Source organism: Balaenoptera acutorostrata, chromosome 5, assembly GCF_949987535.1.
Source record: "Balaenoptera acutorostrata chromosome 5, mBalAcu1.1, whole genome shotgun sequence".
Taxonomy (NCBI): Eukaryota; Metazoa; Chordata; class Mammalia; order Artiodactyla; family Balaenopteridae; genus Balaenoptera; species Balaenoptera acutorostrata.
The window spans coordinates 50,743,921-50,763,043 of NC_080068.1; the positions used below are offsets into that span (position 1 = coordinate 50,743,921).

The window sequence follows — 19,123 nt, forward strand, 5'->3', positions numbered from 1 at the left end:
GATAATGAACAAGTATTACCTTTATAAGCAGAAAAGAGTAATAATGGAATAAAGTGAACTGGTTTATGTTTTATCAGAATTTCTAGGATATTTTCAAGACTGACTGAACTCATCTTTAAAAGATTCTATCTTTACTCTGCTGATCAAAATAATATGAAATCTGCTCTTAATTGATAAAAATAAACTAACATAATAAAAATATCCTCAATGGCTCCCTATTGCCTATAAAGTCCAATTTTTTTTTAGGCTAGAATGCACAGTCATTACTCAGTCAATAAATACACACTGAGCATGTATGTATTTGTTCTTGTGCTAACCAAAGTAAGATATGGTCTCTGGCCACAAAGAGCTTGCACAGGAAGACAGCTGTGTAAATAAACTACAATAACAAATTAAAGTTATATAAGTATATGCTTATAAAGCAGGTGCACAAAAGAAAAAGTAGTGAATTCTATCTGAAAGTGAAGTTGCTATGTTTACTTCCCTGCAAAATGCATGTGTTGAAATCCTAACCCCCAGTGTGATGGTATTAGGAGGTAGGGGCCTTTGGAAGGTGATTAGGGCGGGAGGGTGGAGCCCTCATGAATGGGATTAGAGCCCTTATATAAGAGACCCCAAAGAGCTCCTTCATGCCGTCTGCCACATGAAGACACTGGAGAAGATGGCAGTATATGCACCAGGAAGCAGGCCCTCACTAGACAAAGAATCTGCCAACACCTTGATTTTGGACTTCCCAGCCTCCAGAACTATGAGAAATATATGTTTGTTGCTTAAACCAACAAACCTATTGTATTTTTGTTACAGCAGCCCAAATAGACTAAGACAGATACTGTTTAAGAATGGTATATTAAGGATGACACTCTTGGGGCTTCCCTGGTGGCGCAGTGGTTGAGAATCTGCCTGCTAATGCAGGGGACACGGGTTCGAGCCCTGGTCTGGGAAGATCCCACATGCCACGGAGCAGCTGGGCCCGTGAGCCACAATTGCTGAGCCTGCGCGTCTGGAGCCTGTGCCCCGCAACGGGAGGGGCCGCGATGGAGAAAGGCCCGCGCACCGCGATGAAGAGCGGTCCCCGCACCGCGATGAAGAGTGGCCCCCGCTTGCCGCAACTGGAGAAAGCCCTCGCACGAACCGAAGACCCAATACAGACAAAAATAAATAAATTAATTAATTAAAAAAAAAAAAAAAAAAAAAAGGATGACACTCTTGAATCAAGAATTAAAGGATGAGTAGTTCACCAGACAATATAAGGAAGGAATGCCAGGCGTAGAAAATGATTTCTTACTTTATAATTGTCTATACATATTTTAATGTAGAAAATAGCATTTTATAGTCCAAATAAGAAAATTGGTCTAATTTGAGTTTATAAATTTTATATATCTATGAACAATTTTTATATTATGCACATACATATATATACTTGTTCTATTAAAATAATATACCAAAGGAGATTTCTAAAATATGAAAGCTTTCCTTTTAAATTAATTTTATTTTATTATTATTTTTTTTGGCCACGCCATGTGGCTTGCGGAATCTTAGTTCCCCGACCAGGGATTGAATCTGGGCCCTTGGCAGTGAAAGTGCCGCGTCCTAACCACAGGACCACCAGGGAATTCCCTACAATAATTTTAAATGTTTATTTCTGGGAATGATGATCAATCTAAAATAATGTGGGGGGAAAAAAGGATTATATAAGATTAAACTGTTAGCTAAAAACAGATTTCTAATGACTTCAAATTACATGTTTCTGCTTCAATTGACTCTGATTAATAAGCAAATCACTAATGTTTTTTAGAAGGTTGCAAAATGGAACTTAAAAATTAATCATTATTTTAAAGTGTAGTATTTACAATTATAGAAATAAAATCCATTCATTCCTAAGTTTGGGTAAATATGTATCAAGACTATTTTTAAGAATATAAACATGCTGGGAGTTCCCTGGTGGCCTAGTGGTTGGGATTCTGGGCTTTCACTGACGTGGCCTGGGTTCAGGTCCTGGTCAGGGAACTGAGATCCTGCAAGCCATGTGATGCGGCCAAAAAAAAGACTATAAACATGCTTTTTAATCTATTAAACTTGGGTTTTAGTGGCAAGTACATATTCTTCCCGATTTGGGATTTTATTTTATTATTTATTTATTTTTTTTTTTCTTACAGTTTTATTGAGATATAATTGACACACTTGATTGGGGATTTTAATCGGAACTTTCTCTCTAGTGACTTAAGGCAATTACCATACTGCAAACCAATAAGAGTCAAAAATGAATATAAGAACAACTTATTTATCCAGAACCATAATTAAGCTATTTCAGATACTTTCTGTCAGGCACCAAAATGGTCTTTTCATTTTAGTGATTTCTGATAGCAATCTAAAACTAATTACAACCTTCCCTGTCTTCTTAAACAAAGAACATAATTATAAGCTTTCTTAGCATTTAAACCTAAGTCCTCTCCAATATCAGAAATAGGGATGTCTTAGGTGTTAAATGAAGTAATGAATATAAAAGTTTTTGCAGAGTACCTGGCACCTATAAATGCTCAATAAATGTTTAACAAACTTTATTATTACCAAACTTCTATGACTCCTTTGTATTAATTTTCTATCCTATCAGGCTTTTGGCTGTCATTTCCATCATATACGTTTCTAAAAGACCATTCAAATTTTGCAGATTTTAATCTGCTACTGAGTGAGAAATCTGATAATTAGGCTAGATAGTAATAGGTCTAAAACCCCAAATTACTCAGGCTTGAAATCAAGATTGAGTACATGGACTTTGCAACTTCTACTTTTGCTATGCGAAAGCCATGTTACCTCCTGATAATATTCCACACAGTTGAAGTTTCTGAATAAGTGATCTCTCCATAATAAAGTGCTATGTTGCAACCTTTTACAGACAATGGAAGCCAAATGAAAGGAAAATATTATATATGTTCCAAACCTTACAAAGACTTAGCCATGTTTTAGGCCAAACACAGGTCTATATTTTTCAGTTGACATTTACCAAGAAAAAATTTTGCAGCACAAGTACACTTAATTTTTATTCAGAAACTGAAGATTTCAAAGACCATTATTCCATTTATTCCTGACTTAAAAAACCAACACAATGCAATATGATTGTGCTTCATTATCCACTCTTTCCTTCTTTTAGTTATTAGAACCCTCTGTGTTTTAGCTGGGCGCAAAGGTTGTCCACCTAGACTACTTTTTGAGCCTTCCTTACACCTGGGCATAGAAAGTGACTACACTCTGGCCAATGAGTTCTTTGTATCTTCCAAGTCATGTCCTTAAAAGGAAGCTATTTGTTCTTCATTCCTCTTTCTTCTTCCCTCAGCCTGGAACTTGAACCTGCAGGTAATGAAGCACCTTCAACAATTCAAACAAGGGCACCATCCTAGGGGATGGCAGAACAAGATAAAAAGCAGCACCTGGGCCCCTGGACCACCCTGAGGAACATAACTAACCTATCCTAGGGACTGCCTTCTAATTGGACTTTTATTGGACAAAGACACAAACTTTTATCTTGGTTAGACCTCTGTTATAGCAGCTGATCCAATACCTAAACTAATAAACTCATCTTACAGGAGAGGAAACTAAGGTTCAGGGATAAAGCAATGCACCCCAAAATACCCTGCCAGTTTGGTGGTACAGTTCAGATTCTAACTGAGCTACAGATGTCTCACTTTAAAGCCCACACACTTTCTACTATCCTACATTGCCTCTTATGCAAAGAAATGGGAGCCTGAGCACCTGTTGCAAACTACAGGGACTGCAAGATTTTCTTTCTTTTTTGTAAACAGGGGAACATTGTAATGTAGTTCCTGTGAACAGCTTCCACTTGCACTACAGCCCAGTAAGGACCCTCATAAGCCTTGGACTTAACTGCCCAGCCGGGGTAGTCCCTTGTTCTAAGGGAGTTGGAGCTTTACTCTGGGAAAGCTATAATCAAAAGCTACCAAGTATTTATGAAAAAGTCAGCACTATATATAAGTACTTAAGAAATTAATATACTCACTTTTAAAGAACTAATCTGGCTGAGATAATAAGGAGAAACTGGAGCAGAAAGACATTACAGAAAAAATATGTCAGCTCATTATTAACAGACAAGAAATAAGGTAAAAAAAAAAAAGGGCATTAGGGTGGTGGCAACGGGGAAGGGCCGCAGAGATAGATAAGACAAAAGAATATTTGAAAGAAATGAATTTAAGAGGCTTGAGAATAAAGAATAAAATGCCTGAAACAGCTGCTGTTTGGAATTCAACTTCTAGAAATTTGTCCTAAGGCAATATATGCACATGTACAGTCATAATTACAAGAACAACCACTGCAGCACTGTAATAGAAAAAGAAACAAAACAGAAGGACCTTAAATGCCCATTCATGGAGCACTTTCACTTTTCATTTTATACACTTCTACAGCTTTTCCTTAAGCATGTATTCAAATGTCTCTTTTGTCATTTAAAAAAAGAATCAGAGAATCAAAAAGCATCACTGAATAAGCTAGCTGAAGTTTGATATGAATCTGCAATCACTTTTCTATATCTCAGAATATTCTGGTTTTGGTAAAGTCAAAGAAGTAATAGCGTCTGAAGAATTCAGTGCCGTAATCTTGAAGTTGGTGATTCATTCATTCATTCATTCATTCAACAAATGTTAGAGTGCTGCTACCCTCATCGGGGCCATGGTCAGTGCAACCAGAGAGCAGTGGTTTGTGACAAGGTTAAGTTCAGAAATTGGACTAAGCAGGGGGGTGAGGGATGAGTAAAATAGGTGAGGGAGATTAAGAGGTACAAACTTTCAGTTATAAAATAAGTCATACAGATGTAATGTACAGCATAGGGAATATAGCCAATAATATTGTAATAACTTTGCATGGTGACAGATAGTAACTAGACTTACAGTGGTGATCATTTTGTAATGTACAAAATACCAAACCACTATGTTATACACCTGAAACTATTATTATAATATTATAAGTCAATTATATTTCAATAAAAACAAAAAAAGAGGACTTCCCTGGTGGCACAGTGGTTAAGAATCCGCCTGCCAATACAGGGGACACGGGTTCGAGCCCTGGTCTGGGAAGATCCCACACGCCGTGGAGCAACTAAGCCCGTGTGCCACAACTACCGAGCCTGCGCTGTAGAGCCCAAGAGCCACAACTACTGAGCCCATGTGCCACAACTACTGAAGCCCGCATGCCCAGAGCCCATGCTCCACAACAACAGAAGCCACCGCAGTAAGAAGCCCGTGCACGGCAACAAAGAGTAGCCCCCGCTTGCTGCAACTAGAGAAAGCCCACGTGCAGCAACAAAAACCCAACGCAGCCATAAATAAATAAATAAATAATTTAAAAAGAAAAAGAAACTGGGACTAAGCATTAGAAACTTCTGTAACAACTGGATACCTTTATGGTTGTTTAATTAAAAAACAAAACAAAAATTGGGCTTGTATATTGTATGTCTATGAGTATGTGTATTATCATTTCATTTTCCTATAAATTCATTTTTATTATATTTTACAAAAGTATTGGTCTGTGATGAATTGGAAATTGGGGGAAAAAAAACAATCCAACTGGTTCTTCACCACTGTCAGTTTGAGAAATACTATTAAAGTGCTTAATATCTTGCTGGGCCCTGCAAAATTCAATTTTGGGGAAACAGCAGTGAATCACTATAGAAGGTACCTACTCAAATGAAATTATAATAGCAAGGAGACAACAGAATAGATTAAAAACAAGATAAATACAGAAAATAATAAGTGCACTGAGGGAAATGATTAGGGAAATAAGACGGAGACTGGGTGGAAAGTACTACTTTGGACAGCACAGCTGGTCAGAAGGTCCCAAGTTAAGCAATGATTTGGATATAGGCAGACATGTGGGTAATTGGTAACAAAAATGAAGCAAGTGGAAAAGTAGGGAAGCAGAGTGAATGAGGATGTTACCATCAGAAGGAAAAAGGACAGTATTTTAGAGTTGAAGGATATGTTTATTCAGTGTCCCACATGGGATCCTGAGGTGAGAGACTTTGTTGCTAGCAACTCACTCACTCTCTCAGAATCCAACCAAGGAGGCCACTTAGTAGTTTAAAGCAAATTTATAAATTTACTATTTGTTTGAGGTCACAGACTCTTGTCCTAGTCCTCAACACCCTTACCTACATGATGGGAGCATTAGAAAGGAAGTACAAGTTTAAATCCCACAGATTTCAATGCCATCCTGCTCCTTTTCAGTTAACATTTTGCTGCCATTATTGATCAAAAGAATGAGTTGTAATACAGAAAAAATTAATCCAGTCTACTTTAGTAAAAAATCAGAAATATTTGTCCCTAGGCCTTTTACCAAAGTACTCATTATCACAGCATACTACCAAGGCACCACATTTCAGATGACCATTCTGTAGACTTCAAACAAGTAACCTTCCCAGATTTTCTGCCTGAATCAACAGAGATATAAAGACAGTTGACCCTTGAACAACAGTTATGAACTACGCAGGTCCACTTATACTCGGTTTTTTTTCAGTAGCAAATACTGCAGTACTATGTGATCCTCGGTTGGTTGAATCCGAGGATATGAGGATACGGAGGAACCATGGATACACAGAGTCAACTATAAATTAAATTACAGGAGGATTTTCTACCGTGCAGAGCGTTGGTGTTGTTCAAAGGTCAACTGGACAGTCAAGATATGTAAGGTTACAGAATAGAATACACGTAACAACAGGAAAAGATACTTCTGTCTATTTGCTTGAAACAAAGAAACTTACAAACATTTTTAAAAACTCTCTAAAAAAAAAAAACCTATGTTCATTGATTAGTAAATAGAAAAATTCTAATACCTACTGTTAAAATTTTTAAAAATCAAATAGCTATGAATATAACTATTTCACTCATAAAGAAACTCATTTGTGTAACAAACATATTGGTAAATGCAAAGAAAACACTCTGGAAGGATGTACAACAAACTTCATTAGAGATTACTCCTGGTAATGGGAAATAAGATTGTGAAAAGAGGAAGAAAGGGGCAACTTTAGACTATATACTGATTTGAATTATTTATAATAAGCATGTTTTCAACTACTGCTTCAATAACACAAACATTTAAAGAAATTTCCAGAATATGTTAGACTTTGCTTTGATTCTATTACCTGCTCTAACATACCACCCGATTAACTCACTGTTCATCTACTTTCTGAACACTGTTGGTTCTTGTTATTCATAATAGTTACGCTCTATAGTCACCATGAACACTGAACTAGCAGACACTGAACTGCTGTGCCTAAAGGAAATACAGCGCTAGGTGCCTGTGAGTCTCTGGTAACATTTTCATCAATGGATCCAATACATAACCTTGTTTAACGTGTGCTTCTGTTTAAAGACATCTTATTCAATATATACCCTTGATTCATTAACACTGAACTCACAGCTACCAGCGCTATTACTCATGCCTGAGGTAAGCTTATCTAACACACATATTTTCTCCACAAGGCACATCACAGCTTTCTTATACAATACTTCGGAACACTAGACAACAGTTCAGCACTACATTTGGGGCCAGTGTTAACAGCGAAATTTTTAAAAAAGCATAGAAATGCAAAACACATGACACTAAACAGACTGTGAGAAGGACACTTGTTTACAGTATAAGAGTTGAAACAGGAAGGCAGAATATCTTTTTGCTTGACCTCAGTTGGGAATGCACACATCAGTGACTCTGATTTTTTGCTACTCTGCATCTGTCCACAAATCAGTGTGAGAGTGCTGCGTGTATTAATTTTGGGGTTACAAACAAATTTTAGCGTGCAGGTGAATTCACAAATATAAAATCAGCGAATAACAAGGATCGACTGTATCTTAAATACAAGCTTTCTAAGTCAGTTTCGTTATCTACAAGATGGAAGAATAAACTAGATAAATTCTAAGGCTACTTAATACTCAAAACTTTGAATATGTTAAAAATACTCAATTTTACCTACTAAGTAATAATGTAGTTATTTGCTATAAACCTCTGAAAAAATCTATTTGGCCTATACAGTGTTTAAAATAATTTTTAAGCCAACATTTCAAAATCAAAAGACTTCACATAAAACTCCAGATTTCTACCTTTTCTAGAAAAACATCAGCCTGATAGCTAATGGTAGCTAACACTGTATTTCATACAATTTAAGAAGCCAATGATTATAAGATCTACCATTTTTTAAATGTATTGCCAAGAAAAAAGAAATACCACCAATTATAATTACAAGATGCAACCTGATTTCAGAGATGTTTAAATGCTAAAGTGCATTACAGAACTGTTAAAATATGGCATGTATAGCACTTACTATGTGCCAGCTATGTTCTAAAATTCTTTATACTTTTTAATTTATTTAACCTTCACCAAAATCCTATTGATAGGCACTATTACTATCCACACTTTAGAGATAAGGAAACAGAGGTACAGGGGGTAAGTGACTTGTCCAAGTTCACAGAACTAGTATGTGGTGGGATGGGATTCAAAGCCATTAAATTGGCTCTCTGCAACAACTGGCTGAAGCTGAGCACTAGCTACACTCTCAAGGCAGGATATGCAGGCTCCAATCTCATCCCAGACCTCTGGTCTCTTCTCTAACCCGACCTGCTTCACTGAACAATGATGTTACCCAACTGACACTGCTGGGATTTGAGTTTGTGATTCTTGCATTAAACAACAGAATACTACATATTAACAAAAAACAGTTCTAAAGAGAAAAAATATGTACGAGTAAAATTTAACCCAGAGTTAATTTTATTTAAAAGGATCAGAAAGGTGTGATAAGAAGGAAAAACTTGAGAGACAGCAGTATTTCAACTAATTCATACTATGCTAACTAGGTATTAGAGTTAATCAGAGATAAATACAATGATGAATTAGATATGGATCCTGTTATCAAGACGCTTTTATAGTCTATTAGAAGAGGATACAGTGTAATTAAGAAAAGCAACTAAAAATCTGATATTTTAAATAATTTCTAATAAAGTAGCTGTATGTTTTAACATGCAAAGATCTCTAAGACATATCAATCAATGAAAAAGATAAGCTGTAGAACACTACAAACAGTGTATCATTTGTGAAAAAGAGAGATAAATATGCTCATACAAATATATAATTCTATACTGCATGATTATTCATAAAGGTCTGGAAAGATTTATACCAAACTAAGAATAGTGGTTATTTCAGGAAAGAGAACTGAAATTGGAGATGGTAGTCAAAGAAGACTTAAACTTTACTAGTATTGCTTGCAATTTTGTGTAATAAAATAAAAAGCTAATTAGTAAACTAATGTGTATAACCTCATGCAGGTGATTATGTTTCAGGACTCTTGTTTTCAGTAATTGCCATGTGAGATTCACAATTCCACTTATTAAGAAAAATATGAAAAGGACAAAAAATTCCATTAATAATTGATAAATTGAGCATAATCAGAATTACCTTATAATCTGAATTTAATGTTTGTTTGTTTTGCTTACTAATAGTGTCATTTATTTATATTCAGTAATACACAAAGGAGACCAAAAAAGAAGCAATGGGAATAGGAGTGACTAGGAAAGAAAAACCTGAGATGAGGAATGTGAAACTAAAAAACCCCTGAGAAGTGAAAGGGGAAAAAAAGAAGATGGCATAAAACTAGGATGGTGAGCCACATTTAAAGGACACTGACATAATGTAGTTTGCAATATTTTCTCACAATTCCTAATAGAAATCCATATTTCTTTAGTATTCAGTAACTATTTAACTGACATGCAAAAAAGAAAGTCAGGAATGTCAATTTAAAAAAATTGAATTCAACCATTCAATCATTTATTCAACAAATATTTATCAAGCACCTAATACCAACTTATTTGATATAACTTTGCCTTCATGAAGCTTAAAACATAGTTATAACTTTTTTGGAGAGAACTTCCCCAACCATGACTATAGGACTAAAATAATTCATGCTAATCAACAGTCAATTCATTTATATTGTTTTAATGGAATAAAAAAAATTACTGTTTTCAAATACAAAAAAGAGCTAGAAATTTGGTTTACCTCAAACTCTACTACTGAGAAGATTTTCCAAAAAGAAAAAAAACAAAAGCCAGACTTATCTTCAGATGACCTAAATTATTACAATCTAAAAAAAAAAAAAAAGTAGGAACATTACAGTCAAACACAGTCTCTCTGCAGATAAATACATAAACCTAACACAATCTATTTCCATTACAATTACCAATAAGTCAGCTGACATAACATACTGCATTTATTCTCCATGCTTTCTCTCAGACATGAACTATGTTTTCCAAAAGCACACCCTTTTAAGCAAGGCATCATAATGAAACTTCTCTACCAAATAACAAATGCTAGCATCTCAAAGTCTAACACTACCAAAGTTTTCAAATTAAAGATGACTAACTTTTTATACAAAGAATGTTTATGGCATTTCTTCCTGAGGTATAAAAATATAAGCTTGTCTTTTCTATGATATCTACAACACAAAAATCAGACAGAACAGTATAAATAATAAGAGATAAATGTATAAAAAGAGAAACAAATTTATGTAAGAAATTCTTACATTCTCTCCTAAAAGATAATTCAGAAGTGATTACAATTACTTCTCAAACCATAAAGCATCAGGAATTACTTTGTCTTTTAGGCAGCCAAATGGGCAACACTTCATGAACTCCATAAAACTGATGATAATGAAGGACTTCTAAAATGTAGCATTCCTTTAAAAAAATATAGCATTTAGAACAATAGTAACCAAAATGTGTTCCTCAGAACACTAGACCTACAAGGTTTCCTGGAGGAAAGAATGTATATCATCAATTAGATTTGGCAAACACAACTTACATTATATCTCCATCTTGAAAATATTTGAAAACATAACACAGTGCCTGTTTAATAAACCTTGTATAAGTATCAGGTTTTTTGTTTTGTTTTTGACCACCACTCAGTACACACTTCTTTAGTAACAGAACCCTTTCAAGTACATCTACTCACTTTCTTTGGGACATGCTTTGGTATGCAAATTTTAAATTATACAAATAATCTATACATAATAAACCTTCAAAAGAGCCATGTAGGGACTTCCCTGGTGGCGCAGTGGTTAAGAATCCACCTGCCAATGCAGAGGACACGGGTTCGAGCCCTGGTCCAGGAAGATCCCACATGCCATGGAGCAACTAAGCCTGTGCGCCACAACTACTGAGCCTGCGCTCTAGAGTCCGGGAGCCACAACTACTGAGTCCGCGCGCCTGGAGCCCGTGCTCTGCGACAAGAGAAGCCACCGCAAAGAGAAGCCCGCACAGTGCAACGAAGAGTAGCCCCCGCTCATTGCAGCTACAGAAAGCCCACAAGCAGCAACGAAGACCCAACGCAGCCATAAATAAATAAATAAATAAATAAATTTATCAAAAAAAAAAAAAAGCCATGTAGTTTTCAATAGACACTACTTAAAAAGAATATAAGAGACATCTTTGGTTGGGTATAGAAGTGATCAAAACACAAATCATTATTAAGGCTTTCTCTGACATTTTTATTGTAAGAGAGCTAAGAGAGAAAACACATACCAGTTACTACACTGACCTGGTTATTAATGTAGAATATGAAACAGGAATCCAGATATAGGAGTCAGGCTACACATTTATAGTAACGTGGTGTCTCATGTGCTTGACTAAACCAAAACTATGTCTAAATTTAAGTGCACATTCCTTAGTAACAATTTTTATTAAAAGAAACTACAGCTGTGTCCATATTGTTAGCCCTTTTGCTTTTTAAGCCAGCTGACCAAAGTCTGATCGAAAAAGAGATGCCTTAGGGCTTCCCTGGTGGCGCAGCGGTTGAGAATCTGCCTGCTAATGCAGGGGACACGGGTTCGAGCCCTGGTCTGGGAAGATCCCACATGCCACGGAGCAGCTGGGCCCGTGAGCCACAACTACTGAGCCTGCGCGTCTGGAGCCTGTGCCCCGCAACGGGAGGGGCCGCGATAGTGAAAGGCCCGCGCACCGCGATGAAGAGCGGTCCCCGCACCGCGATGAAGAGTGGCCCCCACTTGCCGTAACCAGAGAAAGCCCTCGCACGAACCGAAGACCCAACACAGCCAAAAATAAATAAATAAATAAATAAAGTAGCTATAAAAAAAAAAAAAGAAAAAGAAAAAGAAAAAGAGATGCCTTAACAGTAGAGTAATTCTGCATATCTTTTCTGGACTTTTGCAACTTTCATGTCTTGGGACACAATTTGAGAAGAGAACCCCCCCTCCATGATTTATCACCGAATGTAGTTAACACTTTTCTTGGAATTTGCAAGAAACTCGCTTTAAAAAAAGATATTAGCTGGAAGGTAGACGGAAAATTAAGCATGTCTCAGCACTCAAAAGAATGAGTAGGATTTTTACTATAATTAGTGTTTATTTGGACCTAACAAAGTATGCCAAGGCTAAGGAGGCTACAATCATCAGAAATCAGTGCCTTTCTCTACTAAAGTAAAAAAGAGAAATCAAATTAAAAAGTATTTGACTCTAAAACAGGAAAGGTTTAATGTGAATGAAATTCTAGACAAAATATTCCAAACTTTATAGAATTATTGACTATCATATGATACAAACACAAATATTTACTATTTTGTTTCTAAAGAACATCTTAATACCAGTCCAAAGTTACTCTTTTTTTTTTTTTTAATTTTTATTTATTTGTTTATTTATTTACGGCTTGTGTTGGGTCTTCGTTTCTGTGCGAGGGCTTTCTCTAGTTGCGGCAAGCGGGGGCCACTTTTCATCGCGGTGCGCGGGCCTCTCACTATCGCGGCCTCTCTTGTTGCGGAGCACAGGCTCCAGACGCGCAGGCTCAGTAATTGTGGCTCACGGGCCCAGCTGCTCCGCGGCATGTGGGATCCTCCCAGACCAGGGCTCGAACCCATGTCCCCTGCACTGGCAGGCAGACTCTCAACCACTGCACCACCAGGGAAGCCCCCAAAGTTACTCTTAACTAAGTATAAAAAGCTAGGTACTATTCAAGCAATAATACAACTCATTTAGAAGGCACTTTAGTTAAGAAAAAGCAGGAAAGCAGTCAAAGCACGGCAAACCTGAAAAATCCTTTAAGTAAAAAGTTTGACGTAATGAATTTCAATCATTCCAGAACTTTGATTCCTACAGTCTTTAAAAAGTATTGTTTCAGCACCTAGTAATTGGTAAGCTGCTATAATTACAGATCTGTGATTTCTTTCATAACACCATAATTAATTCATTTAACAAATATTTATTTAGTATTACTATGGAAAAACAAAGATTAAAATATCTATGGGGACTTCTCTGGTGGCGAAGTGGTTAAGAATTCGCCTGCCAGTGCAGGGGACACGGGTTCGAGCCCTGGTCTGGGAAGATCCCACATGCCGCGGAGCAACTAAGTCTGTGCGCCACAACTACTGAGCCCGCGTGCCACAGCTACTGAAGCCCATGGGCCTAGAGCCCGTGCTCCTCAACAAGAGGAGCCACTGCAATGAGAAGCCCGCGCACCACAACGAAAAGTAGCCCCTGCTCACCACAACTAGAGAAAGCCCGTACGCAGCAACGAAGACCCAACGCAGCCAAAAATTAATTAATTAAAAATAAAAATAAAATATATATGAACACTGCCCAAAAGACACTTAAGAGTCCAGAAGAGACGGCACAGATTTAAAGGGTAGAAAATGGTAAAGAGCCTAAGAAATCCACAATCTACTTAAATTGTGAAGATTGCTCAGAGGGGAAAGAGATTCTATGCAGTTTGGTGGGGGAAAGAAGTAAGGGGTGCAAATCAGGGAAGGGATCGATGATGGATTTAAAGGAGAAGTAGAATTTAGACAATGAAAAGAGGCTTTCCACTGCAAAGAGATGAGAATAGCAAAAAAGATGGAAAACTACAATGAAATAATTTAATTGTGCAGGAATGGACAAACCTACAAAATACTAGCTGATAATGCAGAAGTTAGATATTCTAAGCTCTGGCAACTGGAATATCCAGGTCACTTCAAATCACCAATTAAAAGATCTAATATTGTACCAACACACTCTATTGATGCTCTATAAATACTTCTAAGTTAGTGAGCCATGACTCCTTATACCAATTATTCTTCCTGATGGAATGAGATGGTGAAATAAATTTTATTCATACTGTAACTCAGAATAAACTATTAATTCTCATCAGAAGACATATTAGTTCTCCAATTTTGAGTATACACGTTCAAAGTTAGGCAAGAACAAGGACCCCCCCAACTTTCCTTTCAGTTTATATATACAAGAGACACATCTGATACTCAAGTTTCACTTTGAAATCATGATGTAAAAGCTGTGTTGTTCCATTCACTATGGCAAGATCAAAGTGTTCTAGTCTCAGCTCTGCAATATTGTGCAAGTTGCTTTAGTGCTCTGTGCCTCAGTTTCCTAACTTGTAAAATAAGGGGGTTCCACCTGGATGATCTGCAAAGGGCCTTTCAGCTTTAAAATCCTATACCCAGTTAACTGTACATCACAGAAGTCATTGTGCCAAAACTAACTATAACAAAAAGAGTATTCTTTCCCTTAACACATGTAATAAAAATTAGCCTTTATTAAGCACATACTAAGTCTTAGGCTCTTTCTATTCCTTATTTCATTTAATCTTCATTACACCCATCAGAGTAGGCATTTTCCTTATTTTACTCATAAGGTTTTAGCCATCTCTTGCCTGTTCAATCCAATTAGGGGTGGAAGGCAAGGATTCAAATCAAGGTCTAACTCCAAAGCAAGCCCTAATAAACCACACTATAAAACTTGGTGCCTCAGAGAAAAATATCAGACAGATAAAATACATGAACAAAAGCTGAAGGGGTGGGCTGTGACTATGGTAACCTGGAGAGAGCATGGTCTTCTAAGAGCGCAACTCAGCTGCCTTGAAGCCGCGGTGGGAATGGACAAGAGAAGCCAAATATCAGTTTGTGTGTGTGTGTATGTGAAATCTCCTGATTTTCAAATGAAGGAAGATAGATTCACCAGCTTTCAGCTTCTGCTTTAAACAGTTCTAACTCAGATTTTGTGAGGTTAATTTTAATAATTATATAAATTTCCAAAATTCCCAGATAAGTATTAAAATATGGGGCAACAGCAATAAAGCCTAGGCTTTGATGTAAGGCAAACTTTGGTTGCATCCCTGCTCCGTTACTAGCAGTGTGACCTAAGTCAAGTTACTTCACCTCTCTAAGCCTCATTTCTTCATTTGTAAAGTGAGGATACTATCACCTATCTTTCAGGGTGGTTAGGGATCTAAGGAGAATGTGAACTATAAAGAGCACAGTACCCAGCACAAGGTAAGAGCTTGACAAATGAAAGCTATTATTTACCCTTCAGGATCTCAAGAACACAGAACATGGGATCTATGTTCATAGACAACCCGGTAATGTCTACGAATACCCAAAGTTTACCTTTAAAATGCCATACCTTGGACTTCCCTGGTGGCGCAGTGGTTAAGAATCCGCCTGCCAATCAATGCAGGGGACACGGGTTCGAGCCCTGGTCCGGGAAGATCCCACATGCCGCAGAGCAACTAAGCCCTTGCACCACAACTACTGAGCCTGCGCTCTAGAGCCCATGCGCCACAACTACTGAGCCCGTGTCCCACAACTACTGAAGCCCGCGCACCTAGAGCCCGTGCTCTGCAACAAGAGAAGCCACCGCAATGAGAAGCCCGTGCACCGCAACGAAGAGTAGCCCCCGCTCGCTGCAGCTAGAGAAAGCCGGCGCACAGCAACAAAGACCCAACGCAGCCCCCCCCCAAAAGTCATAGTTTGTCACTTTCTTGTAGATCTAAAATTACTCTCAAATTAAAAGCTTAGTTTAAAAAAAGTCATATCCACTCATTTCTAATAGACACTTAACCAAACTTCGAAGAAAGTTTATCCTAAACCTAAAATCGAGGCAACTGATCAAATACTGTTTGCAGTAGCTAACAATTTTTTTAAAGTGACGCTGCAAATCCTGTTACCACGAGTTCAGACTTCTGAATGGGGTGAATGGAAGGGAAATGTGTTTCCAAAGCAGTTTGAGCGCGAAAGATCCCTACAACGTCCGAGGGAGTATTTCCCAAATATTTGGGTAAGACTGAAAAACGGGGTACGAACTAATAACACCTGGCAGAACGACCTGTCTCTAATTGAAGGGACAGGGGCAGGCAGCTTTGTGCCCAAACTATCGCATTATTCTTAGCCAACTGCTCTGGTCAACAGCTGGGTTTTAAACCTTCTTGCAGTCTTCCCCAAAGCCCCATTCCAAACCGCGAGGGAGGGAGCTGGACTTTCCTCACCGCCAGGGTAGACACTGGCGAAACGGGAGGGACAGGCCCGCGGCCCCGAGGGGCGTGGGAGACAGGTCGGGCCACCCCTGCCCCGGATCGATGACTTCCCGGGCGGTACCACTCGCGGACCGCCACCAAGCGGCCTGCGGAGCTGTTGTCAGCAGGGCCGAGCCGCCGCGCTGCGGGTTTCGCTGGGGGCTTGAGGAAACAACTCGAGGGTTTCAGGAGAGGAAGGAAGGCACAGGGGCAAAGGGGTAGGAGGCGTGTGGACTCCCGGCCCACGGTGACGCGCGGGAGGTGACCTCCGGGTCCCCGAGTCCTCCGTCCCCGTTCCTACCCGGACCCTTCCCAAGTCCCGGACCCGCCGCTCCTCTCACCGTCTCGGCTTCTGTGTGCTGGGGTCCGGCACTCTGACCCCCCATAACCCCGCGGAGGAAATTCATCTTGCCGCTCAGCCACCGGCTCCACCGGCCCCGTCGGGAAAGAAAAGATAACTTCCCCTGTCCTCCGCAGGGCCTGGCCCCCAAGCCCGCACTCAGCGCTCTCCGGCCGCCGCTACCACCGTCTCTTACTCGGCTGCAGCTCCTGCCCCCTAAGCCCGGAAACAGCCTCCACCACCTGTCGAAATGCGCATGCGCGGGGACGTGGCATTACGTGGCTGCTCGAAGGGCGAAGGCAAGGGGGAAAATAGGCGAGAGGAGGCCGGTAGCCTGGGTCCGCCCAAGCCCCGCCCACTGCGCTGGCCCCGCCTCCCTCCGCAAGGACACACCTCCTACCCCAGCCCTGCGCTGGTCTCTCGGGCTGGTCTCAACCACCCACGTGGTCCGAGCCCTGCCCTGCCAGCTGGAGAGAATCCGGATAGTGTACGCTTTTTGGCTTTCAGGGTGTTTAATTGTCGCCGAGCGGACTTACTGCAAGCTGTCAAATCTGGGGTCGTATTTTGTTGAGTCGAAAGTGAAATTTTCCTTCGGCCGACCTGACAGGTAAGGGTTCCCGACCCCTGGGAGGGTTCTTTTGGTTTCGCGGTGTAGCAGTACCGGCGTTGTGGCCTTCTCGTCCCCGCAAATTGCATTTCTTTACAGGGCTTTGTTTGGTGGTAAAAAGGGTGCTAGAGCCCCCTCATTCCACTGCCACGGGAGGGCGCATTTCTCAGCTCTTGCTCTTCCAACCTGCTAAAAGGAATTCCTGGATCTAAATACCAGGTACACCGCTATTTTCCTGTGGTGTGGGGAGGAAACCACTCGAACCCTGCATTTAACTTACTAGAGAAAATACATTGATCTGCCGTGTCAGTTCGGCAGCTAGTAGCATGACGTTTTGTTATTAACTCTAAACCCCTACATTTTCAGTGTGTTTTTTTTTTAGCATGAAAAATGGCATTTTTCAAATCGGTATGCCTTGTTTCTTTCGAAATGAGAGTGCCAGGTCCACACGCTTATGGAGTAGTCTTGTAAATAAATATCTTGAACCTAAAAAGCGCAGGGTCTAGTTAGCTAATTGATTAATACACGTCTCCACTTGGATGCCCCACAGGTCTCAGATTCCCCAGCCTCCCTTAAAGAAAACAAAATCAATGTGCTTTTTCTGCGTGCCCTGACACGCTCTTTGGTACCACTAGCCAAATAATTGCCTAAGCTAGAAGGAGGAAGCTGGGAGGAATCTGAAACTCTGGATTGCACCCCCATGTGTTCAGTAGTCAATCCTGTCATGTCTATTTATAGAATATTGCTCAAATAGGTCTCTGCTCTCCATGCTCTCTGTTTCTGACATAGTTTATATTGTCATTTTTCACCAAGATTACGGCAATAGCTTCCTAACTGGTTTGTCTGCATTCACGCCCTGGCTTCCTTCCAGTTGTCTGCAGTCCACCCTTGGGTGAGCCTGACAATAACAAAACATCTGTCTGTGTTGATCTTCTTCTGAAAGTCCTCCAGCTGTTGCCCATTCTCTCCATAATAAAATCCAAACTCCTTAGCTTGGTGTACAGGCCTGTTATGTTCTGGCTCTTGCCTGTCTTTCTAGTTCCTGTCTCCCTCACATACTCTGGATATATGCCTGGATATGCCCTTCCCCTCCCTCCACTTCATCAAGGAAACTCCTGCTAATTCCTTAAGACTTTTTTTTTTTTTAATTTATTTTTATTTATTTTTGGCTGTGTTGGGTCTTTGTTGCTCCGTGCAGGCTTTCTCTAGTTGCGGTGAGCGGGGGCTACTCTTTGTTGCGGTGCTCGGGCTTCTCATTGCGGTGGCTTCTCTTGTTGCAGAGCACGGGCTCTAGGCTTGTGGGCTTCAGTAGTTGTGGCGCGTGGGCTCAGTAGATGTGGCTCACGGGCTCTAGAGCACAGGCTCAGTAGTTGTGGCGCACGGGCTTAGTTGCTCCGCAGCATGTGGGATCTTCCCAGACCAGGGCTCGAACCCGTGTCCCCTGCATTGGCAGGTGGATTCTTAACCACTGCGCCGCCACCAGGGAAGCCCCATAGTTCCTTAAGACTTAACTCTGGCATCTTCTGAAAGCTCTCCCTGAAATCCAGATACGTATGTATATGCTAGCACTTTGCAGTTGTTGATATGTGGGAAGCTCTCAATAAATGCCTGTTGAGCCGGACTGTTAAGGGCACGACTATGTTATTCATTTTTATGTCTCTGTGGCTTAGCATTGTCCCATAAAAGGTGATATTGATGGATACATGAACAAAACATTTAAGGACATATGAATATAATGCTGAGGAAGAAGGTCCTTTTTTCATCTGTAAGGTGGGATTGCAGATAACACATATCACAAAGGCTCTGGTGCATGTTCCTTTCCTAGTGCCAAGGTTTTAA

The 19,123-nt window shown here is 39.7% G+C and overlaps 2 protein-coding genes across 3 annotated transcripts in view; one reads left to right on the top strand and one right to left on the bottom strand.

Annotated features, from left to right (window-relative positions):
* Positions 1-16,921, bottom strand: part of USO1 (USO1 vesicle transport factor) — a 90,218-nt gene extending 73,297 nt beyond the window's left edge. The window contains exon 1 of one of the 2 annotated variants that reach the window (XM_057546221.1): positions 16,679-16,921. In XM_057546221.1, coding sequence (XP_057402204.1) covers positions 16,679-16,744 — 66 coding nt within the window. In that variant the 5' untranslated portion in view covers positions 16,745-16,921. The remainder of the gene's footprint in view (positions 1-16,678) is intronic. The other variant, XM_007165556.3, reaches the window with a different exon arrangement.
* A 198-nt stretch (positions 16,922-17,119) lies between these two features.
* G3BP2 (G3BP stress granule assembly factor 2) overlaps positions 17,120-19,123 on the top strand; it is a 68,703-nt gene continuing 66,699 nt past the window's right edge. Inside the window, exon 1 of the mRNA XM_007165553.3 lies at positions 17,120-17,284. The gene's annotated coding sequence lies outside the window, so the exon portion shown is untranslated. The remainder of the gene's footprint in view (positions 17,285-19,123) is intronic.